This window comes from Peromyscus maniculatus, chromosome 13 (genome assembly GCF_049852395.1).
Source record: "Peromyscus maniculatus bairdii isolate BWxNUB_F1_BW_parent chromosome 13, HU_Pman_BW_mat_3.1, whole genome shotgun sequence".
NCBI classification, from domain to species: domain Eukaryota; kingdom Metazoa; phylum Chordata; class Mammalia; order Rodentia; family Cricetidae; genus Peromyscus; species Peromyscus maniculatus.
Window position 1 is genome coordinate 27,287,124 of NC_134864.1, and position 26,479 is coordinate 27,313,602.

Genomic DNA, 26,479 nt, shown 5'->3' on the forward strand with positions numbered 1-26,479 from the left:
TTCATGCGGGATGGCACACAAGTAGAGGTCAGAAGACAATTTCAAGGAGTCAGTCCTTTCCTTCTGCCCTGTGGGTTTTGAAGGTTGAACTCAGGTCCCCTGGCTTGTTGGCAAGTGCCCTTACCTGCTGGGTCGTCTCGCCTGTCCTTTGTAACAATGTTGACATCCAATTATTAAGTTATAGCTGCCATTTGCTAAGCTACTCATAATAACACAACAAAGAATCCTGAATATAATATTCATTCATAAAACATAATAAAAAGGCCTTTGTGATACTCAAAATTATTTTGATAACATGAACATGATTTATATGTAAGGACTCCCTTGATATAGAAAAAGTAGAGCTTTAGTTAAAATACGCCTCTTCTCATAGTCATTTGTGTTTTTCTATTCTTATGACTTAGTGACTGATGTTTTGTTTGTTGTGTATAGAGATCTTGTGAAGTAGCTAAACCTTTGCCTTTGATTCTATAGGAAGCTTTTCATTCTACTGACAAAAGCATAGTGAGGAGATCAATAGCATCCCAGTAGGCTGCTGCCTTAGTGCTCACTGTAGCCTCTTGTTTCTCACTGGGTAACAGGAAACACAAATGTTTCTTTTTTCACATTTCCCAGACATATTTATGTAATTTGTATTCTTTGTGTAAATCTTTACTTTGCAGGGTTTTCAGTTCAGAAACTTAGCTGAGTTCTCTTTACTTAACAAAACAAAAATCTCTAATTATTAGAGATACTTTCCCCAAAGGTTAAAAATATGAGGAAGAGTTTTTTTTAATTTTTTTATTATTAAGAAATTTTCTATTCATTTTACATGTCAATCACAGATCCCCCTCTCCTCCGTTCTCCTACCCCCAGTGTTCTCCCCCCAACTCAACCCCCATTCCTACCTCCTCCAAGGCAAAGACTTCCATGGGGAGTCAGCAAAGCCTGGTACATTCAGTTGAGGCAGGTCCAAGCCCTCCCCCTGCTCCAAGGCTATGTAAGGTATCCCACCATAGGCACTGGGCTGCAAAAAGCCTGCTCATACACCAGGGATAGATCGTGATCTCACTGCCAGGGGCCCCCACCAAACCAAACTGGTGGAACTCATGAACTGTGGACCAATAGCTGTGGAGCCTCCATGGGACTGGACTAGGCCCTCTTCATGAGCGAGACAGTTGTGTACCTTGACCTGCTTAAGAGGAAGAGTTTTATGTCTTTAAGTATATATACATAAGAATAAAAGAAGTTAGTTTCTGCAAATAATTATTATAGTACCATGTGCTTGGCTATATTTTGATGCTGAGGATATTGGAGCATAATTACACATGAATCTCACTGTGAGATATATAGATAAAATTTCAAGAGAGCAGAGAATGACTACGATATTGGGTGATTGTAGAGAGGAAACTCTTAAGACACAAATAAAACAGCTGTGTGACCAAGGAGGGCTTTTCTGCCAACACTTGAAGAATGGAAAACTGACAATTTAAGAGCAAGGAAAAAAAAGTCTTCCATGTCTCCAAAACCTTGGGGCTTCTAGAAGACTGGTATGATTTAGATATGTAAAGAGAGCCCATTTTGTGTTTTGAGGGAATTGACAGTGACCACCAAGCAGGGTGTTGGGTCCTAGTCATAACTTTTTAGATTTTACTCGTGTGCACTGGGAAGCTATTAAATGGTTCCCACCAGTGAGTCATAGATTGGACTTAGGTTTTATGAAGATTAGACAGAGGTGAGCAGCAGTGGAACTGGGAAGAGAATTGGGGGTAAAAATGAATTAGTAGAGAAATCATGGGGCTCACATAGTGGCAGGGAGCCAGTTCCAAGTGGATTTGGGAAATAGAATTATCATTTTTTAAGTTAGATAAATAAGGTAAGGGAAATATCAGGTTTCTGGAAACGTGACTTGAAGAAAACAACATTGCCATTTCTGAGGCAAGGGAGAGGAGGATATGGAGAAACAGCTTTGGGAGAGAGAGCAAGAAAGGCTTCAGGATGTTGGCAAGTGGGTGGTTTTGATCCCCGCTCTGAGCACAGAACAGAGATCTGAGCTGGGGATAGGGACATAGAACACAGGAAATATTTACAGCCTAGGGAACCCTACTATGGAGAAAACTTGGAGAAGAAGGTCCAGAATAGAGTTCCCTGATTGGACTGAATGTAGGGCTAGCCTAGAAAAGCAGCTTGCAGCTCAGAAGAGGAGGGGCCCCAGGCAGGAAGAGAGCCAGAATGAATGGTGTGTCCCAAGCCCCAAACCAACAGTTGTGTTGACAAGGATGCCTACTTTCAGAGTCAGGGCTGCCAGGTCATCAGATGAGGAACAGGCATGTCCTGATGGTCTGTTATATTGGCTGTAAGAGCCACACCAGTGCCATGGTGGAATCACCAGCTGGAATGGGGTGGTAGTGGAGAAAAGAGGAGACAAGAGAGAGAGTGAGAGAGAAACAAGCTAGTAGCTGAAGGGGCGAGCTGGATCTGCCTTTTGTGTAGTACACTGGCTGTAGGTGTGTGTGCTTAAGAAGACATTACTGTCTCATAGAACAATCAGAAACAGGTGGCAGCTCTGATGTCCTCGTGTGTCTAAGGAAACTGTAATTAGTTATCATTTTCCAGCCAAGGTGGAAGCCTAGGACAACTGGCTTGTCTTTATAAAGATGGCCTAGGCATCGAATAACATTTTAAAAATGTTTTTATGAGTTCTTTGAGAACTCAACACAATATATCCAATCATCTTTACCCAAGCTCCTCCCAGATCTACTTGTCTCTTCCCTACCTACCAAGCATTGTCTCTTTTTAAAGAAGATTTAAATTACTGAATCCAACTTGTGCTACCCGTATACTTGGGCGCAGGACCATCCCCCAGAGCATGGACCACCTATCAGGGACCACACTCTCCAAGAACACCTAGTTTTCCTCTTCCAGCAGCTTTCAGTGGCCAAAAGCTCCTCATTTATGGGTGGGACTTCCTGCCCACCTCTTGACTCCATGTGGGGGTTTTGTCCATCCGTCTTGAGTTTGCACAGGTTCTGTGTGTGCTGTCATAATTGCTGTAAGCTCATGTGTACAGCTGCTCTAGTGTTCGCCACTTCTGGCTCTTAGGGTCTTTTTGCCTCCTCTTCCTCAATGGTTCCTGAGCCTTGGGAGGAGGAGGTGTGATGTAGATGCCCCAGTTAGGGCTGAGCATTCTGAACTCTCTCACTTTTTGCCCCTTGGCCAATCGTGGGTCTCTGTGTTAATCACCATCTACTGCAAAAAGAAACTTCATGGATGATGTCTTGTAGATGCAGTATCTACGGGTGTAAAGATAAGTTATTAGCCGTCTGTTTATTACTATGTCCACTTAACAGGATGGTAATATTAGGTTCTCCTTTACAGCCCATGACCTATCCAACCATAGATCCTGGACCCAGTAATGGTGCCTAGTATGTATTTTCAGTTGTCTTATTGTCCGGACTTGATCCTGTCCTCACATCTCTTCACATCCTCAAGCTAGGAAGAATGATAGTTGAACTAAAAGAAGACAGGAGGAAATGGGGTTTACCTTAGAATGGTGGTTCTCAACCTGTGGGTTGTGACTCCCAGAGGGGTCACATCAGATATTTATATTACAATTCATAATAGTAGGACAATTACAATTATAAGGTAGCAATGAAATAATTTTATGGTTTGGCATCACTACAACATGAGGAGCTGTATTAAAGGGTCACAGCATTAGGAAGGTTGAGATGCACTGCCTTAGATGTTGTAGTCCTTGGGGCTAGAAGGCAGGGTATGTGTGTGGGGGTGGTGGTCCTGTGTTGTAATTGCTGGTAAACCATATTAACTGGCTTGCCTTTGGTCCTCAGATGAATTCACTGCTAGAACTATCTTTCACTTTCCTGAAATTCATCACAGAATCTGAATTTCACAATGCTAACCCTCCCCCAACACACACACACACACACACACACACACACACACACACACACACACACGATTCCTTCATACTCATACCAGCTTCCAGAATAAGCAGGCCAAGGAAAGGCAGTGTTTGCTTTCAAGATGTGTTTAAAAAGCTAATGTGTAATAACAGTGTAGCGCACAGTCTTGTTCAGGGTTTGAAATTTACATTGCTTAGGGTGGCTCAGCACATGCCAAGTTGATATGTCTTTTATTCAACAGAAGAACTAGCCGGTGACTGAGAGCAGGAACCCTACATGAAGAGTATGGATAAAGCGCTGATTTGTGTTTGTAATGTTCCTTTATGGCAATAGTTTAATTACTAAATGATGGGTTTCCTGTAGAGTCACTGGTCATAGTTGCATAATCCCATATCATACCAGGGCATACGTCCTTCACTTAAGATATTACACTAGCCCTTTGCTCTGAATATTTTTTTTTAAACCAGATGATTAGAATTGTGAAAGGAAATTGTAAAAGACATATTATCTCTAGACTATTTACTGTTCCTATGCAAATTACTTAAATGTCAAATCTGCTTGGCATAACATCTCTCCTAGACACAGAAAGAATGGGCTTTATGACATAGGGCATTTCTGTGAGCAAGAGGAAGTCTATTATTTGGGTTTGAACATGTTTGGGCTTCTCATTTGGCACATGTGGAAACTGAGGCATGAAATGCTAGCCTGGCCTAGCACTGTGTTAGGTGGTGGTTTTGTGACCCTAGATGTTTTTAGGATATAGCAGCGTATTACTCATGAAGATTTTTTTTTTTTGAAGTTTTTGTGAGGTGTGAGACAGCATCATCTTTCAGTGTTCACAGGCAGTAGGAAGGAGCCAGGAAAGACATGGGAGGGAGGCAGAGACAGGGACATATGATGCCCTGAAGCCACATAATAATATGCTGCTGGTGTGAAGCATATTATTCTGTGTATTTGCATATTTTAATTCAAAAAGAAATAGCAGAATTAGGTGAAAACAAATAAGAAAGGCATTTACTGTTTCTAGAAGAATCTATAGATTTGGGGGTGGGAGAGTCCTCCATTTAGAGGTTGAGAAGACAGTGGAATATCTAATCTTACAGCTCGTCCTTCACAGGTATTAGAATATACAGATTCAGCAAGCACATACTCCTCATCTGCTACCCTAATTAGTGTGATGATTTTGAAATTTCGTCTGCAGCCACGATCTATTGTAGCTGGAGAGTTTCTCTCCAGCTCCCGCCAATTCTCGCCAGTCCCAGAGCCCACTTATAAAATAAACACACAGACTCTTACATTATTTAAACTGCTTGGCCATTAGCTCAGGCCTATCATTGTGTAGCTCTTACTCTTATATTTAGCCCATTTCTATTAATTTATACTTTGCCACGTGGCTCGTGGCTTATTGGTACCTTACATCTTCCTTGTCCTGGTGGCGGCTCCAGCAATCTCTCCCCCTGCCTTCCTGTTCCCTCAATTCTCCTCTCTGTTAGTCCCTCCTATACTTCCTGTCTGGCTACTGGCCAATCAGTGTTTATTTACACAGAGTGATATCCACAGCAATCTATTATGAAGAGACCCTGTTGATCATAACAGATTAATTTTTAGTTTGTGTTTATCCCAGTTAGGGTTTCTGTTGCTATGATGAAACACCATGACCAAAAGCAAGTTGGGGGTAAAAGGGTTTATTTGGCTTACCTGTCCAAGTCACTGTTCATTATTGCAGGAAGTCAGGACAGGAACCCAAGCAGGGCAGGAACCTGGAGGCAGGAGCTAAAGCAGAGGCCAAGGAGGGGTGTTGTTTACTGGTTTGCTCACCATGGCTTGCTCAGTCTGCTTTCTTACAGAACCCAGGACCACCAGCCCAGGGTTGGCGTCACCCACAATGGGCTGCACCCTCTTCTGTCAATCACTAATTCAGAATATATGCTACAGACTTACCGACAGCCCAGTGTTATGAAGACATTTTCTCAATGGCTTCACAGTGTTTTACGTGTCCATTTTGAGCCACTGTGAATACCACTCTTTGTGGTACCTCTACGCGGTGCCTCTCTGGGGTGCAGTGTAGGACTGTGCCTGGCTGTGGCACAGCTCTCCCCCTATCCTCCCTTTCATCCTGGATCTCCTGGAACATCATCGCACCCTAGTGACAGGCCCTTGCCTCTCTTTCTGCTTGCAGAACAATCAACCATGACGACCGAATCGGGATCAGACTCAGAATCCAAGCCAGACCAGGAGGCTGAGCCTCAGGAGGCAGCAGGGCCTCAGGGACAGGCAGGGGCACAGCCCGGACCTGAGCCTCCCAGTGGAAGCAGCGAGGAGCCGCCAGCACTTGAGCAGTTTCCTGCAGCTGCTGCACACAGCACCCCGGTGAAGAGGGAGGTGAGCCTGGAGCATCTCTGGGGAGGGTCAGTCGGGGGACCTGGCTGAGCAGTGCTGCTTCATCTCAGCCCGAAGGGCAACTATCAAGGTCACCTGCTTTTGCCCTCTCACCCCAGGGGTTAATGGTGTTGCTGTTGAAGGCTTTCAGTGAGTGACATTCCTCAGCCTGGAGTGGTACATCCTGCCTTTGATTAAAACGGTTAACACTCAGCTGAACTCCAGACTGGAAATTCTCCCTAGATCTGAGTTTACCGGGATGGGCAGGTAGTAAGCTGGCAGCTGTAGTTATGCCTCTAACTCTTTTTATTTCAAGCTGTAACACGTGAAGGCAGAATTAATTTTCCCAGCTCTTGCTCTGACCCAAACATTGCCATCTACTTTTAGTGACTGTTTATTTGGATAGGACTCTCTCTCCGTCAGATACATTTGTAAGTTCATTGCTGTTCCTTAAGCATGTTGGCGATGTCAGGAGCAATTACCTCTGCCCTTTGTGAGATGGAGCTCAGTGGTGGGGTGCACACCTAGCCTGTGGAAGTTTGGTTCCATCCCCACTACGATCAAAATGAAGAAACATCAATAAGTCAGTATAACTATGTAAATAAAATCAAAAGAATAAAGTATGATGGTGACTAGGATGAATCAGTATAGTCTTGAAACTTCAAAAAACCCTGCATATTTTAGAGTGCTAAATTGTGCATGGTAAAGGAATCAAGTGACTGACTTCTTCATGTTCTGAAGGGTTTGCGTAGTTAGAAATTTTAGAAGATGTTTAGTGAATGGTCATAAAGTTAGCCTGTGAGTGAAAGACTCCAGAACCCACAGCATTACAACATGTTGCTATGACATTGTGAACTCTTGTTTATGAGGCAGAGTATTTTACTGTGGTCACATGGCATTTGCAAGTTCTGTTTTTTAGCTAGCATGAATGGGACTGGACAGATGGCCCGGCAATTAAGAGCACTGGCTGCTCTTGCAGAAGGTCTGGGTTCAGTTCCCAGAATATGTACCATTGCTCACAACCTCCAGAACTTAAGTTCCAGGAGATTATAATTTCTTTTCTGACCTGCAGGTACCAGGTAGTGCACATACATACATGCAGGCAAAGCACTCACACACATAAAACAAAATAAATAAATCTTTAAAAAATGAAGGAAAGGCCGGGCGGTGGTGGCGCACGCCTTTAATCCCAGCACTTGGGAGGCAGAGGCAGGCGGATCTCTGTGAGTTCGAGGCCAGCCTGGGCTACCAAGTGAGTTCCAGGAAAGGCGCAAAGCTACATAGAGAAACCCTGTCTCGAAAAACCAAAAAAAAAAAAAAAAAAAAAAAAAAATGAAGGAAAGGATGTGGTCAAGAGGCTTGGCAAACCTGAGGTGTGTACTGGCTCTGTCATAACAGCGTAATGTGTTCCATAGTAAACATTTTTATGAGTAGGAACGCCACACTGTAATATTGTTTAAAAGTGTATTACAGTAAATCCGTGAACCAATAATATGATAACTTATCATTAAGTATTATTTGCTGTACATTAGTGTCCCAGCTGGACTTTCATGTATCTGATAATACAGATCATTACAGACACATGAGCTGGGTTATTGTTTTGGATTTACAACAGCAACTGTATCACAAAGCGACAGGAATTATATGTTTACATTAATTTTTCTTTATTCTTGAGAATTTCATACACGTGCACAAAGAAACATCCACTACTGCCCCCTATTTCCCCTGCACAACTCCCCTCAGAGCCCTTTCAACCAATTCAGCGCTTATGTCTTAAGCGACCACTGTCATATATGAGCTTTTTGTGGTGTTACATGGGCCATGACTGTACTTTATCTCTCATAGTCGTATATTTGAAACCAACAAGGGATGTGATACTGAACCTGCAGAGGGAAATGTGCCTGGATGCACAGGGCAGAGACCTGAGTAAATCCTGTCTCATGCCACCATTGCTTTGCTTCAGGGGCCTCTGGTCCTCACATTGCACCTTCACAAAATGTTAACAAGGAATCATTCTTAAGGTACCAAGATCTTTGCTTTACACCTAGAAACAATGTTAGAAATAAAGTTCAGTATATTTGGTCATAGAATGATTATTTAAATGTGGCTGGATTTGAATTTCCAAGCCTTCCTGGTCCTGTGGCTCCTCATTTATTTATACCTGAGTTTGCAGTACCTACACATCAGAGCAACGGGAAAGACTGAGTGGAGAGGAGGGTATGCTAAAATGATTGACAGCCATGCGTCACATGATTATAATTGGCAGTTCATTTGAGAAACTTGGTCTGCTTTTCCAGACTTGGCTTGTAAAAGCCTCAGTGGTAGATTCCTCTTTTATGTGTTCCAGAAAGATCTGTCCTTGAGTGATAGTCACTTAACATCTGCACAAGACAAGTGAGCAATGCTTAACTCAGCTAGAGAGTTTATTTTCATACAGATACTTTTAGTGGTGGGAAAACAAAGTCTTATCTTGTGTGGTATATAGAAAATGGTGATTCCAGCAAAATTTAACTTCAAAGTAGCATCAATTGGCTTTGCCTGTAAGGAGACAACAATTTAAGTATGTTGAGATTGTATATAAATTATACACATGATAAGATGTATCATGGTTGATAATTCCAGGATTACTGTACTTCTCCCTAAACTATGTCAAAGACAGATAATGACATTTCATAGCTTTCTTGCATTGATCATTTTGATGCTTTCATACAGTCAAAATTGTTGGAGTGAGTTGTCAAAATGGGTTTTTGTTTTGTCTTGTTTTTAGTTTATTGACTTGTTGAAGTTTACTTTCTCAATTACCTTGGCTTTTCAAGTTGGCCATTCAGTCATTGTTTATTTAGTTGTTTTAAGGTAGGCCTCCAACTTGTCATCCTCCTGCATCAGTGATTTAGAATACATACATAGAAAAACAGACATTCACCACTTTAGGTTTTGGGTTTTTTTTTTTTTTAGAAATTTGTCAAAATTGTCTTATGTTAAGAACTGCTTATAATTCATGGACAGTTTTGGTAAAAGAAAGGACTGTATTCTTAATCTTGTCTATGAAAATCAAGGTAGAAAATGTAGGGAAAACAGAAATCTATACCAAAGGTCTAAAACTAATACACTAAAATGACTCTGCTCATAAAATAGTAGAAAGCAGTAAAAGTTGAAATAATAAACCATCAATTCTGTATCTACTCAAGATCCCAGGCACTTTGAGTACCTGGCTGACGGTCATCTGTGTGAGAAATGCTGTGTTTATTCTGAGAGTCAGCCCTGAACATTGGTGTCTTTTTCTGTGCATTGTTGGTGTTACAAACCATCCAGCCATGAATCAGGTTTGCATGCCACCATTGTGGTGATCAGATAGAAGAAGGGTGGAGAAACATCTGGGGAGCAGTATTCAGAGATGCTGGGGAGCTGGCTAGGGAAGAAGTTCATGGTCCATAGAATGTTTCTCTGCAGTTGTGAGACTGTCCTAGAACAGACTATAGAGATTCAGCAGATTAAAGCTTCACACACTTTTGATCTGTCCTCACACCAGCTCATTACCGGGAAGAGAACAGACCCAGGGGATTACATTGTGTTGAACTTCAGCACTGCTGACTTCAGAGAACTGATTCAGAGCAGAATCAAGTGTTTTAGCACTTGTAAAATTACTGACAAGATTAACACAGCTCTCTAAGCCTTAACATTTATATCTTGTAAGTGTATGGGGGAGGGATGGATCTAACAGATCCATTAATGCAGAAGAATCCAATGAGTTATGAAAACTAGTGTTTTTGAGACCTTCGCCATCCAATGCCTTTGAATTATATTCTCTTCTCTATTAAGTCTTGGGTCAGCTGAGAACGGGCCCTAGTGGTACCTGTAAGTGGGTGGGATTATTTAGGTGTAACTGGCCTTCAGAAATATTTAAATCTGTGTATCTACTCCTAGCATCCTAGTTGAGACAGCTCACATCCTCTAGGAAACGGGACCGCAGCCTGTCTCCCTGGAGCTGTGCGGTATCTCTGCAACTCAGTCTCCATTTCCTGTCTGTTATGAAAGGTGCTCATTGTTGGTGTCCACAGGTCAGCGACAAGGACCGGGACTTCGCTGCCGCAGCTGCAAAACAACTTGAGTATCAGCAGTTTGAAGACGATAAACTCTCTCAGAAATCATCCAGCAGCAAACTCTCACGGTCCCCATTAAAGATCGTGAAAAGGCCTAAAAGCATGCAGTGCAAAGTGACACTTCTGGATGGATCAGAATACAGCTGCGACGTGGACGTAAGTGTGCACTTAAAAGCAGGAAACTGCTACAAAATGGAACAAGATGCCATTTCCCGGAACTCGGGAAACTTACTCGTCTAGACTCAAAATGCAGTTATTCAACTCTAACAGGAGATTAAATTACTACAAGTTTTCAGTGTCCAAAAATGTTACAGTCAAAAGTAAAATGTGATAGTATATATAAAAACAAAAACAGATGGGCTCTCTTAGCGTTTTTCCATGTCAGAAACAAAGACATTATAAACTTAAAAATGCACTTTGCGTTTATGTTCTGGCTATGAACAACACTTCAGTTTTACTTTTTCTGTTGGCATAATTTATGGTCCAGACACCCAGTGTAAATTCTTTACATAATAGTAGTTAGATAACTTTAAAATGATCATGTCCTTTTATTTCTGAGTAATTATTTAAAAAGACAAAAATCATATGTGGTAGACTCTGAGTCTCCATGTATTATAATATTATACTTCTCTTTGCTGTGTGTGTAGTTCTCACATTACACATTTGTCTGCCCCATCCCCTCTTCCTCTCTTCTTTTTAAAAAGATTTTTATTTTTAAAATTATATATGCTTGTGTTTATCTGTGTGAGTGTATGTATACATGAGTGCAGTACCCGAAGAGACCAGAAGAGGGTGTCAGATCCCATGGAGCAGGGAGTATGAGTACTTGTGAGCTGCAGGAGTGAGTGTTGGAAACTGAACTCAGATCCCCTGGAAGAATTGTTAACCACTGAGCCATCTCTCTGGCTCCCATCACTTTTTCTTCTGCTTGGAACCCATTTATCCTTCCAGTTATATTTTGCATAATGCTGTGGTTGGCATTTTCTTTGGACTACCATCCAGCTTCCAAATAAAGACACAGAGACTTATTCTCAATTATGAATGCTCTGTCCTACCTTAGGCTTGTCCCAGTAGCTCTTTTAACTTAATTTATCCTGTTCCTATTCATCTACATTTTGCCTCAGGGCTTTTTACCTTTCTTACATTCTGTATATCTTACTTTCCTGCTTCCTCTTGTGTCTGTCTGTCTGGCCCCTGGCATCTCTTTTTTTTTTTTCAGTCTAAATTTTAGTCTAAATTCCTCTTCCTACTTACTCTCCATGCCCAGAAGTCCCATCTATACCTCCTCCCTTGCTACTGGCCATTCAGCTTCTTATTAGACCAATCAGGTACCTTAGGCAGGCAAGGTGAAACAGCAACACACCTTTATATAACTAAACAAATGCAACATATACGTACATAGTTAAACAAGTATTCTGCAACATAAACAAATGCAACATGTCTTTACATAGTTAAATGGATGGATGTGTCATATCTTTGCATGGTTAAACAAATATTGCACAACGTAATGCACTTCTGTACACAATGTTTTTTGTTTGTTTGTTTGTTTTTTTTGTTTGTTTGCAACAGAACATTCAAATTCATTTCAGAGTTAGTGTCATCTTGATGGGAGTAAGGGATGGATTGCTTAATTATTTCAGATTGTAGGAACATAGGAAATTGAATTCTTACATTAAATAAAGTTACTTAATCTGTCATGTGCTGATGGAGATAAAATTTAGTTATATAAAAGTTGATGGGTTGGTGCAGTACATATTAGGTACCCTACGAGTCTGCTGAGCACAGGTCTATTTCTTATATTTTGCTAGCTCTGATTTTTAATAGTTTTTTTTCAATCAATGCCTGCAGTAGCTGATTTAGATGTTAATTATGGGTGCCTGTAGCTGGGTTTTGCCATGTAGCTTAGAGGGCCTCAACAGTCTCATGAGAGATTATATTTTTTCCTATGACGATCCACTTTATGGAAAAATTTGCTGTGTGAAGAGAAGCTTTGCCCTTAGCTTTAATTGCATTTATATAATGGAATAAATGGGTTGCTTTATCATCCTTTAGTTATGGCAGTCAGTTTTCTATGGAAGATTCTAGATGGAAAAAATTTCATGTTTAGACCTAATGCCTTGAGGATGACAGATAACATTTATCATTCTGCCAATTTAATTGATGCCTAATGCCTTGTGTTCCTTATAGATAATCACTGTGATTTTAAGTATAGAATCCTTATTTGATAACTAACTTGATAATTTATTGTTACCTTTAGTATCACTGTGATAATTTTGAGTGACATTTCCATGTTGGTCTTTCATTCGTGACATTATAAATTGGAAAGATTTTTAAGCATACATTTTAAAAACTTTTTATTGAAAAAAAATTCTCACAATATATTTTATTTTGATCATGTTTTACTTTCTGTCAATTCCTCCCAGATCCTCCCCACCTTTCTACCTACCCAACTTTGTATATGTTCTCGTTCTCTCTCTCTCTCTCTCTCTCTCTCTCTCTCTCTCTCTCTCTCTCTCTCTCAAGTAAATAAACAACAAAATACTTTACCCACAAAAATAAAAATGAAAAAGCAAAAGATCAATAAGATAAAAGAAAAATGCCCAAACAAAAAGTCTACAAAAATACCATAACAATACCATTGAGTTTGTTTTATGTTGAGCAATAACTCCTGGGCATGGGGCCTTCCCTGAAGGGTCATTTTTATACCCAGTGAGACTCCACTGGAGAAAATTGATCTTTTTTTCCATTGGCAGCAGATATGAATTGCAGATGATTGCTTGGCTAAAGGTGGGACCCTGTGCCTGCTTCCCCTTCTCAGTGCTGGGACCACATCTAGCTTGAACCTCCATCCTATTGTGTCTGGAAGACACTGTTCTCTTGGAATCATTCATCACCTCCGCCTCTTAGAAGTTCTCACCTCCTCTCCCCATAGATTCCCGAGCTCTGAGGAAAAGGATTTGATGCCATTTGAGATCGAGTGCTCCAAAGTCTCTCACACTCTACACATTGTCCAATTGTAGGTCCCGGGATTAGTTCCCATCTACTGCAGGAAGCTTCTCTGATGACAGCTTAGTGAGACACCAGTCTGTCGGTATAAGCAGTATATCATTAGGAGTCATTTTTAAATGTTCTTTTAACAGAACAATAGTTTTAGGTTTTCCCCTAGGCCCGTGGCCTATCTAGTCTCAGGTCGTGGTTACTTTAGCAGTGTCAGGTATGGGTTTTATCTCATGGAACGAGCCTTAAATCCAACTTGAAAGTGGTTGGTTAACCCTCCAACACCTCTGCCACTGTTACCCCGGAATATGGTTCTGTGTGAGGTTTGTAGCTGGGTTGATGATTACCTTTCTCCTCGGGTAGCGTGCAGAGTACCTTCCAGTACCATGAACACTAGTGAGTAGTAGTGATGCCTCTAATTAGGCACCAGCTTCCCTTCTCCATGTTCTGTGAGATATATGACATCATCTTCAGCACTAGGGCCTTATTGTCAAGTTGGGGAAAGTAACCAATAGTGTCGGTAATAGCCTTTGATATTTGGGGGATTTCTATGGAATATTTGTTTTCTTGATGTTTAAATTTGTTTTAACTCTTTATATAGTTTCAATACTAACCCTCTTTCAGATACATCAGATACATAATTTGTATCGCATGTATCATTGAAGATCTTTTCCCACTCTGTAGGCTGCCACTTTGTCCAAATGATGGTGTCCTTTGCCATACAACTTTTCAGCTTCATGAGGTCCCATTTATTAATTGTTGTTCTTAGTGCCTGTGCACTAAGAAGGTGTCATTCAGAAAGTCTTTTCTTGTGCCAAGGAGTTCAAGGCTGTTCTCCACTTTGTCTTCTATCCGATTCAGTGTGAATGAGCTTACGTTTAGGTTGTTGATTTGTTTGGAGATGAGTCTGTGTGGACTGTTGGTGTGGATCTGTTCTCCATGCAGCCATCTGCTAAACACCTTTTTCATCTAAAATTATCACCAGCAAAGTGGTTGCTTGTTTCCTAACAGGTAATAAATAAGAAAGGATGTGTCCACCACCCACCTCTTTCTGGGGAAGATGGAGAGAGGATGTTGTCAAGTTCATGAGATTCATTCATTGCTGCTTGATTGAGTCAAAAAGGATGGTAAATCAGCATGGTGTCTCTCTGGGTTCAGAGAGACTCTGCTTGACAGTCCTGGCTGTGTCTGACCTAAACTGTGGGGTGGAGGGTGGAGCCGGATGGTCCCATGGGCATCCCAGGAAACAGACTGGGAAGGGATGCAGAAGGCTCTGGTCTCCTCAGAACTGAATTTCATTAGAGTTTTGGATCATGTCACAAAAGCACAGCTTCTTAAGTCAGAACAAGTTTTACAGACTGCAGTTCCGTGTGTCAGAATCTCGTGTTCTCACTTTAACAGTTAGCACAAAAGGAGATGAAACCTGACTCTGTAAAAGAAGTGTCTTGGTTGGTGCACCAGTCTTGGTAACCATTTGGGTACAAGTGTGTTTGGGTTTAAGTTGATTACAAACTCAGATGAACTGAAAAGAAAGCGTTGCGGTCAGGCCTGCTTGTGGAATCACAGGCAACTGCTGTGGAAGATCTTAGAGTATGACATTGAACTATTAGATAGACCTGGACAGATGGTGTCTCCAGGACCATCTTGCTCATGTGTAAGAAGTGCTCTGAAGTTACCAGACTGGGATGGGCCAATGGGTCTATTATCTGGCAAAAATGTGATCCGAAGAAATTTCCTCAAACTTTCTAAATGTTGATTGTTCTATGGTTTGAATGTGTTTTTTCTAAAGTTTGTGTGTTGGAAACTTGGGACTGAAATTTGTGTGTTAACAGCATTTGGAGTGAGGACTCTGGGGAAATAATTAAGATTAGATGGAGTCACGGGGGACAAGGCCCACATGGCATTAATATTTCTGTGTGAGGCGTGAGCAAGATCCTCAGTAGCACACATGTTCTGTCTCACCATAGTGGCCTCTGGCATGTTACAAGGCTGCAAGAAGAGTCTCACCAGGTGCCTGGGACTGTCAGCCAATAAACTTCTGTTCTTGGCAAATTATGCAGCCTAGGGTATTTTGTCATAGAAACAGAAGAGATTAAGGAAGTTTACCCTATATTTGAATTTGAGTGAAAACATTTGCCCTAAAGGTGTATTATTGAGGGCCAGTGAGATAGTTAAGCAGGATTGGCAGCTGCCACCAAGCCTGATGACCTGAGTTCAGTCCCCTGAACCCATGTGGTAGAGAATTGATTGCCAATTGTCCTCTGACCTTCACACTCACACCCGTGGCATGTGTACTCCTATTTCCTACGCATAACACACACAAAGAAAGGAAAGGAAAATATATTGAAATATTAAATCAAATAATTTAAAATACTTTGGGGAGGTATCCTACCCTTAGGAAATGGAAGTTATGGCAACTCTTTTATAGTGATACTAAGAGAAATGAATTTTGATATGAGCTTATATATCAGAGAACTTTAGAACAGAGGGTGGTCTGAAACCCTACTCATGAGATTAAATGAGAAATTTGCATAAATGTGTATGCATTGAGTGTGAGTATTCAGAGGAACCAGGTAAATTCTCAAGGACTTAGAGAAGTTGCTATTGAAAGGTTCTCAGAAACTTCCGTGCAGAAAGCTGAGCTAAGGTCAGAGACACAGGAAGTTCATCTTCAGTAAGCACAGAGAAAGTTTTAAATGTTAACCTTGGGGTAGGTAGTCCGTACCCTGCCCTAAAACTGAAAAGAGCTTGGGAGAAATTAGATGAATCTGGAGAGGCTGCGTTTCCCTCAGACAGCTCCCATACCCCATCCTGCTGGTGTGGGAGGCACACAAGCCTCAGTGGAAGAAGCTGTGCCCCTCTCTGCTTATTACCCCACGTGTGTGTAGTTGCAGGAGAATTTAGAGCAGAATGCAGAAGACAGAAGGGAGCAGAAGTCCTTTGTGCACTTAGTAAGTATGGTTTTACTTTAATAAAATTACATTTCTTCCCATCGCTAACTTAATGCCATCATTCGTCATTAAGGCTCACACAATGCTCAGCTGTGCTACAACTTAATCATGAGGCTTTTCACTCACCTAGAAAAGGCTCCTGTCAATACAGACAAGTGTGTATATATGAGCATGAATGCGCGCGCACGCGCGCGCACACACACACACACACACACACACACACACACACACACACAGCCTTGAATAGCTTGGACCTCTTTTCTTTGGAAACCATGAAGTTGTATTTTCCCTTGCTCAGCAGTACTGCATTGGGAAGAGACCCAGAGATCCAGAAAAGGCAAGTATAAAAAGCATTTCTCTGACACCATGACTGAACACTCATGTCCAGAGCATACCCCATGCTTTCATGCTCACGTGGCATATTCTTTCAAACTTCTTTTAATAGTAGATTTACATCATTGTAGCATGCAGTGGTTTCCATTGGAGAGGACTTTGCTTCTGTCATTTTTTTCAAACTTCTTTCTTGACCACTTGCAATATATATATATAAAAAAAAGGTCATATAGGCAACATTGCTGGATATATGCTTAGGGAATGTTTATTTATATGCCTCCAAATTTCCATATATGCCAACAAAATTATTAACATGATTCATCTCATACTCATGACTACTAGAGAAAACAAATGACTTCCAATTGCCAGTTTGTTATCGTTTGTTGAAAGAGAGAAACAGAATTCTGCCTTCCCATACAGCACAGGACACAGTGCTCATCTCACTTATTTCTATCCTGATGCATCTATGTGGGGCAGACAGCTTTGTCTCTTGCTGATCAATATGCAATATTTGAAGTATTCTATAGTGCAGTTTAGTTTGCATTCCACTAAGGTCCCTGCAGGTGGACTAACACAGGTGTCCAGCCTTCTGACATTTTGGCAGGATATTGTAGTATACAAATGGCTTGTGGTGCGTTTACAGCTCTCCTGGGACATATCCAGCTCGTGGGCAGCAGATGGACGTGCTTAGAAGCATTATTAGAAAGGTTGTATTGGAGGGTTTCTGTTGCAAGGGTTTTTTAAAAGGGTCCTGCTGGCTTCCTCTCTCCATGTGAATTCCCAGTTTACTTAGTCCCTAAATATCCTGTCAGTCATTGTGAGGAAGGCAGTGAGAATGAAACTCAGGTATATCCATATATAGATTCATATGCCAGAAGAACAGATATCTTTGGGCTAGTCACACTGGGCAAAGAATTGGATCCAAACTGAGATACACCAAATGTAGCTTTTGAAAGATGCAGTAACATCATAAAAGCCTTAGTCCTTGTTTAGTTAGAACTTGTCCAGACTCAGGTCTATGCAGGTCCCTCCATGATGGATCCACATTTGAGTAGGAGCAACAATGTCCCTTTCAACCATCTGGAGATGCTCATCTGGAGCCAAGCAGGGGCCAGGGAGATTGTCAAGCTGTGTCCCAAGTGCTCCTCGCTCCTCTTCTAACTGTGGTCAGGAAGGGACTTTCAGCAGTTGCCCACTGGTCTGTGTGGTTATTTCATGTTGCCTGAGTCCCACTCCTATTTCATGTTATTTACCTCTGAGATGTGGTTGGAAGGAATGATTCCATATCTGAACCTTTCTACTTCCATGGTTTACGTGAAGAAACACTTTCTCGACCAGTTTGAAAGTCTAGGCAGGATGACAGAATTACCCTAATTCCGGAACTTGATCTATCACTTGATCCAATTCACCTTTCTTGAATTACCAGAAACAGATAAATATAAAATATGAAATATGACATTTTCACAGCCTGCACAAATATTGTTCATTCAAGAAAACCTATAAATCAGAGATTCTCATTCTGTATGACTGTAAATTTTGACTTCTCCTGTAACATGCTGCTTTTGTCAGTTGAATGGCTTGTCATATCAAACATCCCTCTCGTGCTCTAACCTACTGTCCCCATCCAGCAGCAGCATTGTCCTGCTTGAAGAGTGTCACCCTCCCAGACTCTGGAGAATGGGGGGACATTAGTTGACCTTTCTTTCCTCGTGGGATGGCTCTTTGTGCAGCCATAGGAACACTGTGCATGAGGATGGTTAGCTTGCAATGTCTTTTCTACCAGACAGAGATGCTGGGGGATCTTCCCACAGCACTGAGATTTGTCCTCATTAAAGTTTGGTGATGGCAGACTTTCTTACTAAAATAGTTAAGCCTATTCTGGTATTCACTTTTAAAAAGTAATAAACTTTAATAGTCCATCATGAATGTAGTCATGGCCTGTTAAATCCTCTAAAGAATATTAATGTTGAAAAGGCGAGGGTATATGTCGAGGAATGGGAACTGTAAAACCGTCTGGGTGTGTCGTCTACTGTAGGTTGTGTTTGGAAAGGCAAGTAGGTTTTGAGAGCTTGAGTGCTTAAGTCATTAGGTGGTGGGTAATACATTAAATACTGCTAAGGAAAGCTCACTGAAGAATTCTTTGTGTATTTACCCCAGCTCTCAAGTGGTATTAACATGTGTATGTGCATGTTTGTGTATGTGTGGGTTTGCTTGCATGAGTATGTATACATGTCTACGTGTACATGTGTGTTTGTATACATGTGTGTATACATGTGTATGTGTACAGGTATGTGTACATGAGTGTGTGTGGACATGTGAGTATGTGTGCATGAGTATGTGTATATGTGTGCATGTGTAGATGAGTATGTGTACACGTCTGTACATGTACATGCATATGTGTGTAGGCCAGAAGTTGGTGTCTTCTTTAGTTATCCTATACCTTGGTTTTTGAGACAGGGTCTTTCATGGAACCCGGAGGGTGACAATTTGACGAACCTGTCCATTCAGCAAGCCCCAGGGACCTTCCTGTCCCCACATCCACAGTGCTGTAGGAGCACGACACTGTACCCAGCTTTTGTACGTCAGTTTTGGGGTCTGAGTCTGGTTCTTGGCTTTCCCAGCAGCTTTTTCCTGACTGACCCGCATCACCAGCCTTCATTTTCAAATGTTAATTCTCTAACGTTGTGTTTCTCAGTCACTGGGTTTGCTTTTCCTGGTCCCACCTAGAACCCTTGACCCACCCTGTGCCTCCCACAGCACTGTGTCCGGTGTGTTGTTCTTGGGGCCGCCCCCAGGAGTCATATGCATGGCTTCATTCTTGACAGAAGATCCCAAAGGTCAGGTGTTCCTCCGAGTTGTGTATCCAGCTTGCTTGCTCAGAATCTGCTTCCTTCAGTGTCTTTCCCACCTTTGTAGCTGAGAGCTGTCACGTGTGGCCTGGTAGACATTTTCAGTGGTAACATAACCACCACAGTCCCCATGAGATGATGACTTGGCCACACGTGGTGACCTTGGACCCATGTGTGCAGAAGAGGGCTCCTCACTCTTGACTCCAGCTTCAGATATAAGGCCAGCACATCACAAGGCAGACTGTAGTGGAGACCATACCTGCTACCCCCTCCCACTCCCAGGAGTCAGAGCCTCATCATGTCTTCCTGATCAGAACTCACAGTGCTCCCACATGGAAACTGCTAGCTACTGTCCCCATTCCACAGCTCCAAGATGAATCCAGGCCCAACCCTGCTTGAGTCCCAGGGAGGGCTTTAGTCCAAGGCATCGCTCACTGCTTTGTTTAGGAAAGACTTCCCAATATGGTAGGCTGCAGCTAGGCCCTGTATGATGGCCACAGCCTCTCGTCCATGGAGGTTCATCTGCTCCATGACCCCAGGACAAGTACAACTGCTGCCATCAGCTGTCCTGGACTCCTTCCTAGCACCAGATCTATACTTACAGCTCCAAAGTCTTCTTCAGTGACTCTCCAGGCACCGCTTTTAAATTGTCATCTATTCTTGGACACAGTGATGCATTTGTGCAAAGTGGATGCTGGTATCTTCTAAATACTCAAATATTGCAGTTTTTCCTATTTGTCTGACTATATATTTTTCTAATAGTATTAATGCCTGCAGTCAATATGCCATCACATTGTGTGCATGAATGCTAAAAGGTTACGCTAATTTTACAAGGGCTTTAATATGAAGCATTTCTTAGGGGCCCGTTATGGTCTGATCACTACAAAACAGCAGAGTCAGTGTTTCAAGCATGAAATGGAGTTTGTCTTCACCGTAGAGGCAAACCATCCTATCTACAAGGAACATTGGACATTTGGCCTTGCCTTGTTTCTCTGCTGGGAAAACTGGCTCAGAAAAGTTAATATTGTGCTTGAGAAAACCTGGTCTGGAAAGTAGAGAGAACAGGAATCCACATGCCTCTCCTTTGACCCAAAGGCTTGTCCTCACCAAAAAAATACAACCAAAACCCTGCACCAGGAAAAGGAATCAACCAAAAGGTAGAATTTGCCTTCAGCTTAGACGTGGGAAGTAGTACTTGAAAGAAAGGGGGGTGTTTTCTACATGGTTTACCGCTGGTCTCTCAAGAAGAAACAGATTTGGACGGGGCCGAGGTGATGGTTCTGTCGGTAAAACACTTGCCACGCAAGCAGGAGGGCATGAGTTCAATCACGAGAACACATGTCAAAAGCTGGATGTGGCAGTGTACCCTAGCTCTCAGGGCAGGGGGCGGGGCATGAAGATGGAAGCACCCAGGGGCTCACTGGCCAGGCAGTTTAGTGCATCAGTGAGCTTTGGGTTCAGTGAGAGGCCTTGTCTCAAGAAAATCAGGTGATGAGCAGGTGAGGGAGACAAGGGAGACACCGGACATCAACGTCTGGCCTCCACATGCAAGCACACTTGCATACACATGAACACACATATAACACATAAACGAAGAAATCAATTTCTGGTCACTTATTCTATTTAAATTCTGTGACTTCAAAACTGATCAATTTTTCTAAGTATCGTAAACATAGCTTGAAAGAAGGAAGAAAGGCCGCTAAAATCCTTCCTGCTTTTTATTGTCTCCTCTTTGTCTCCTTGTGGATGGACAATGTAATGTGATGTGTGGCAAGTCCCTCCTCTGAGTGAGCCAGAAGCTGACAGGATTCCTTTGAAGCCCCCTTGGAGTACAGGACCTCAGAGATTTCTGAGCTGAAACCATTCGAGAGTGTAACATCACAGAATAGTGTCCCTTTATTTCTTAAAGCTCACTTCTGAAATGACTGCCTGGTTCCAATGTAGACCACTCTCTGAGCTCTGAGAATGTGATGGGCAGAGCTTGGAAACTGTGCCTTCTGTTTTGATTGAGAAGAGGAAGATGGTTGAGAGATAAAATGGGTAAACCCCTCCAGCTGGTGCATGGGCTCCACTCAGCCTTTGTCTTTGGGCAGAATTTCCCATCAGACCTTCCTGAGAGAAACATTTCTCCACAGGGTGATTTCCTGTTCAATTTTCCTGATCAATTGCCAGTTCATTTCATAATTAAGGCATTTCCCCATGGAAGACAGGTTACAGTTTTTGAAAATTATACCTCATCTCCTCTGAGCATTTAAATCAATGCCTTGCTTTTCGTGGACATGCTCTTGGCCTTTCAGGAAATGTAGGAAGTGGGCCTCCTGGCATTGGCTACAAGATGAAGATAAATCTTTGCACTGATGGGAACTCACCTGGGAGGGATGTTGGCCGCTTCAGCTTCACACCGCTCCATTATTTCAGCCCACTTCAGAGAAGAATTATTTTAACCTTGTCCCAAAATCATGCACTTTATATATAGCATCTATGATCTCTTTGACCATAGCTTAGTTCTGGGAGAGTCACAAGTTCTTAGAAACACAGAAAAACATGGTCCAGAGCTCAGCCTCTAAATTTTTATTTTTATTTGGTTCAGTGAGACAGACAGAGAGACAGAGAGGAGACTCTGTGTGTGTGTGTGTGTGTGTGTGTGTGTGTGTGTGTGTGTGTGTGTGTGTGTGTGTGTGTGTGTTTATATCTAGCAAAATACAGATGTAGATCCAGGGAAGACCAGGTAGGTTTACCACTGAAGAATCATTTGTACGGTTAGTAAAATATTTACAAAGAATGATTCCCCCAGCTCCTGGCATGTTAGGCTCTGGATGATTCTGCCTCAATGAGGAGCACACATTGGCAGTAATTAGTTTCTGAATCTGGCTCACTTGCCTGTATTCGAGTCCAGCATCTGACTGGCAGATCGAGAGAGGTAATGCTTTCTTTTAGCTTTTATCACAAAAGGAATATGGGGCTCTTGGTTTGGAAACATTTTCCAATTCAAGGGAGACGTTAAAAGGTGTTTATGAGTACCTTGTGGCTGCACTATTCCTGTGATCTTGTTAATGTTTACAGCAGAGACAAAGGAAAAATCTGCCATGGTAACATCTCAGTCCAGTGTTTGTTCTCGATTAAATAATTCAGTGGGAAACGGAAAAAAATACAAATGAAATAGAGGAAAGGGCCCTGTTTAATGTTATACGGGGAAATTTAATAGATTTTTCCATCTTCATTTGTTAATGTTAGTAAATGCATATTCTCTAGCTAGTATTTACTGGCAGATCATAAATTACAGCAGCTGCTTGGTTTGGGCTCCTATTTCAGGCTAAGGGTGTATTTACTATGAAGACAACCTTCCTTTGGATTTGAGGCGATAGGTGCATAAGAAAAAATACTGCTAATTGTTCTTGCCAAGGACTTCTGTTCCTGTTTTATGGGTTGATTTGGAAGGTGTGGGTGGGTTCATGTTGAGGGGAGGGTGTTTTCAGTATGCCTACACAGAAGTCAGAGGGCAGTTTAGGTGTCAGTCTTGTTTGGCCCGGCAGTTCTCCATATGCACCAGGCCACCCGACCCATGAGCTTCCAGGAATCTACCCAGGTCTCTTTTTCTTATTGCTGGATCGAACACCAGGCCCAGCTTCCTAAGTGGATCGTGGGTATTCCTCACACTTGAAAGCCAACACTTGACTGACTTGGCTGTCTCCCCTGTCCCTTACAAGGGGTTTTCTTTGTCTCCCATCTCTGTCTTGTCACCTCTCAGGTTTCTGTGCCAGACCTGCTGACAGCAGCTGGTCTTTCCAACAGAGAACCATCTGAAATTGTGAAACTGACTTAACAAACTCGTGTTTTCTTTTTTTTAATATTTTTATTTTATAACTAACTTAATTTCACATATCAGCCACAGATTCCCCTGTTCTCCCTCTTCCCACCCCCCATTCCCACCACCTCCAAGGCAAGGTCTTCCCTGGGGAGTCAGCCCAGCCTGGTAGACTCAGCCGAGGCAGGTCCAGTCCCCTCCTCCCTACACCAAGGGTGAGCAAAGTGTCCCAGCATAAGCCCCAGGCTCCAAAAAGCCAGCCCATGCACCAAGGACAGGTCCCTCCACTGTCTGGAGGCCTCCCATACACTTCAACCTAATCAACTGTCTGACTTATCCAGAGGGCCTGATACAGTTCCATGGGGCCTTCTCTGCCATTGGTTCACAGTTCATGCGTTACTACTAGTTTGGCTATTTGTCCCTGTGCTTTTTCCCATCATGGTCCCAATATCTCTCGCTCATACAATCAATCCCTCCCCTCTCTCGCCAATTGGACTCCTGGAGCTCCACCTGGGGCTCGGCTGTGGATCTCTGCATCCACTTCCATCAGACACTAGATGAGAGTTCTATCATGACAGCCAGGGTGTTCGGCCATGTGATCACCAGAGCGGGTCAGCTCAGGCACTCGACCATTGCCAGTAGTCTACAGTGGAGGTATCTTTGATTTCAACTCATGTTTTCTTAAAGGCTCATTCAGAGGAACTTGCTGTCTGTTTTATGATGCACGCTTGGAGGCATCTAGAGTTCACTAAGATAGGATATGAAACTCTAATTTTCCTTTCACTTTGTTCAGCAGTAGTAAATGGGTATAATTTAGCATTTCATTGAAAGGGGTTATGTTGACTGAAGTTTCTCAGTCTCGCCCAGTCCCACCCAGGCAGCAGCCGTTTTTATAAAAAATAATCACTCAGAGTCTTACTATTTATTACAAACTGTTTGGTCTATGGCTCAGACTTATTGCTAGCTAGATATTACATCTTAAATTGACCCATTTCTACTAATCTATGTATTGCCACGTGTATTGTGGCTTTTCCTGTGTTCTATTACATCTTGATCCCCACCCCACCCCCCAGCCCTCCCATCCCCCGCGGCTCACCTTGTCTCCTTCAACTCCTCCTTTTTTCTCCCCGTGTCTTTGCTTGGATTTCCTACCTGGCTATAACCTGTCTTGCCAAAGGTCAAGGCAGTTCTTTATTAACAGTGGTAGCAACGCATATTCACAGCATACAGAAAGACCATCCCACAACACGTCCTCTTTTCTGTCTAATCAAAAAGGACGGTTTTCATTTTAACATAGTAAAATTATATATAACAAAACAGTTATCAAGCAAGAATCATAGTTACAATATCTAGTCTATTTGTATTTAGCAAAATTAAAGAAAATATTCTATCTTCTATTTTTGTGACTCTAAAGTTTTATATCTAACTTATCTTTTATCATAAGTAAGGAAAATTTTGATTATAATTATCTAGTCTTCAACTCCATTAAAGACTCCAGAAGGATAAAATATTACCTGAGTAAACAGAAAGTGCATTTTAAGCAACTTACAAAATTCTAGAAATGACAGAGACATCTGGCTGCCTGGACAGTCATCCAAAGTTCCACTGTGATGTTTGGGGATCTATCTTCAGCCTACAGGCCTAGAGTATCTGGCAGACTTTTCAGTAAAGCAGGAAATTTGAAGAACTGTCCTGCCTATTTTGGCAGAGTTCTTCAGCCACTTTCCTCTGTGTCCTGTAGAATGTCTGGCAGTTTCTTCTGTAAAGCAGGAACTTGAGGGACCATTTTGCCTTTTTTTTTTTTTTTTGGCAACATTTGGTAGTCATTTTTTATGGGTCCTGCATGTCCAGTTTATACAGCATACTGTCAAGCAGTCGAGTCAAGGGCTTCCCCCCATCCAGTGGCTAACTTTCGCCATAAAGAAAGTAAACTCCAAATGGGATTTCTTTGATGCCCATCATTCTCTTTGAAGTAATTGGCACTGCCAGGAGCAGACATGTCTCACTGTCCAGAAAAGTCTAAGTTCTTAAAATATTTTAAATGTGATATTATATAGGTCTTTGAATTTGTGAAGATTACCTATTTATCTGAAATATAATTCTGTATACCTAGAAAACCTAAGTAACATGATTATGAGACTGACTACCATAGATGGCTGTTAGTCTGTATTTCTTAATGATATATTACAATTTTAAATGAATTGCATAAACATGATACCTTAGAGTAGGAATATATATACATTGTAACAAAATTGACCTTAAATTTCTATTAATAAACCAAAATCCATACCAATGTAAAGTATTTTGAGATTAACAGTTGTTTTTTGGATTAGAGTAGATTTAATAATCTTTCTTTTTTCATAAACAATATTTTGGGAATTTGGACATAGCTTACTATATTATTTTCTGCTGACTGGGGGCATTGGCAGTCTTATGGGGATCCTGAGAAGATTTAGAATTATGGTTAAATCTTGGCTGTAGTAGTCTGTGAGGCTGCATCATTTCAGCCAGTAGCCTTGAAGCTGTTCTGGATGTTAGATCATCTGGGCCATTGTTCCCACCGGATACCTCTCAGGGGGTCTTTCTTGATGGAACCATATTAACCTAAAAGGAATCCACAGCTTCTCATCTTCTGTGGAAACAAAAACAGAACCTCTTTTCCACAGAAACATATCCTTAGACCCAAATTTTAAAGTCAATTTGCCTTTAAGATATATATGTTAGTTTAGCTTAGCAGCTCCCATATTCAAATGTCTCTCTGCAGGTAAAAATCTCAAAGACAACATAATAATATACAGTATTCAGACTCTGTGTATTTTCTATCTTTATATATATATATATATATATATATATATATATATATATATATATATCCCTTTATAAGGATTCCTTTTTTATATTATTACCTCTTCTTTCTTCTAGACAGTACTTGATAATTGTTCTTATAACTTTATATTAGGTTTAGAACCTCCTTATTTATTCAGAAAGGGGAAGTGCTGTGGGAATTCACTCCATCAGTGACCTTGGAGTATCTGGCCCAATAGAGGCATGTTTTTTTTCTGGGTACAGACTGCTTAAAACTGAGGAAGGGGCTGTTCTCTCTTTCTCTCTCTCTCTCTCTCTCTCTCTCTCTCTCTCTCTCTCTCTCTCTCTCTCTCTCTCT

At 41.8% G+C, this 26,479-nt stretch overlaps 1 protein-coding gene across 50 annotated transcripts in view; it reads left to right on the top strand.

Annotated features, from left to right (window-relative positions):
• Nucleotides 1-26,479, top strand: part of Epb41l3 (erythrocyte membrane protein band 4.1 like 3) — a 231,463-nt gene that overhangs the window by 136,806 nt on the left and 68,178 nt on the right. For 45 of the 50 annotated variants that reach the window (XM_076549836.1, XM_076549853.1, XM_076549848.1 and 42 more), the window contains exons 2-3: nt 6,082-6,284; nt 10,340-10,537. In XM_076549836.1, the coding sequence (XP_076405951.1) occupies nt 6,093-6,284; nt 10,340-10,537 (390 nt within the window). In that variant the 5' untranslated portion in view covers nt 6,082-6,092. The remainder of the gene's footprint in view (nt 1-6,081; nt 6,285-10,339; nt 10,538-26,479) is intronic. The other 5 variants (XM_076549878.1, XM_076549877.1, XM_076549880.1 and 2 more) reach the window with 1 other exon arrangement.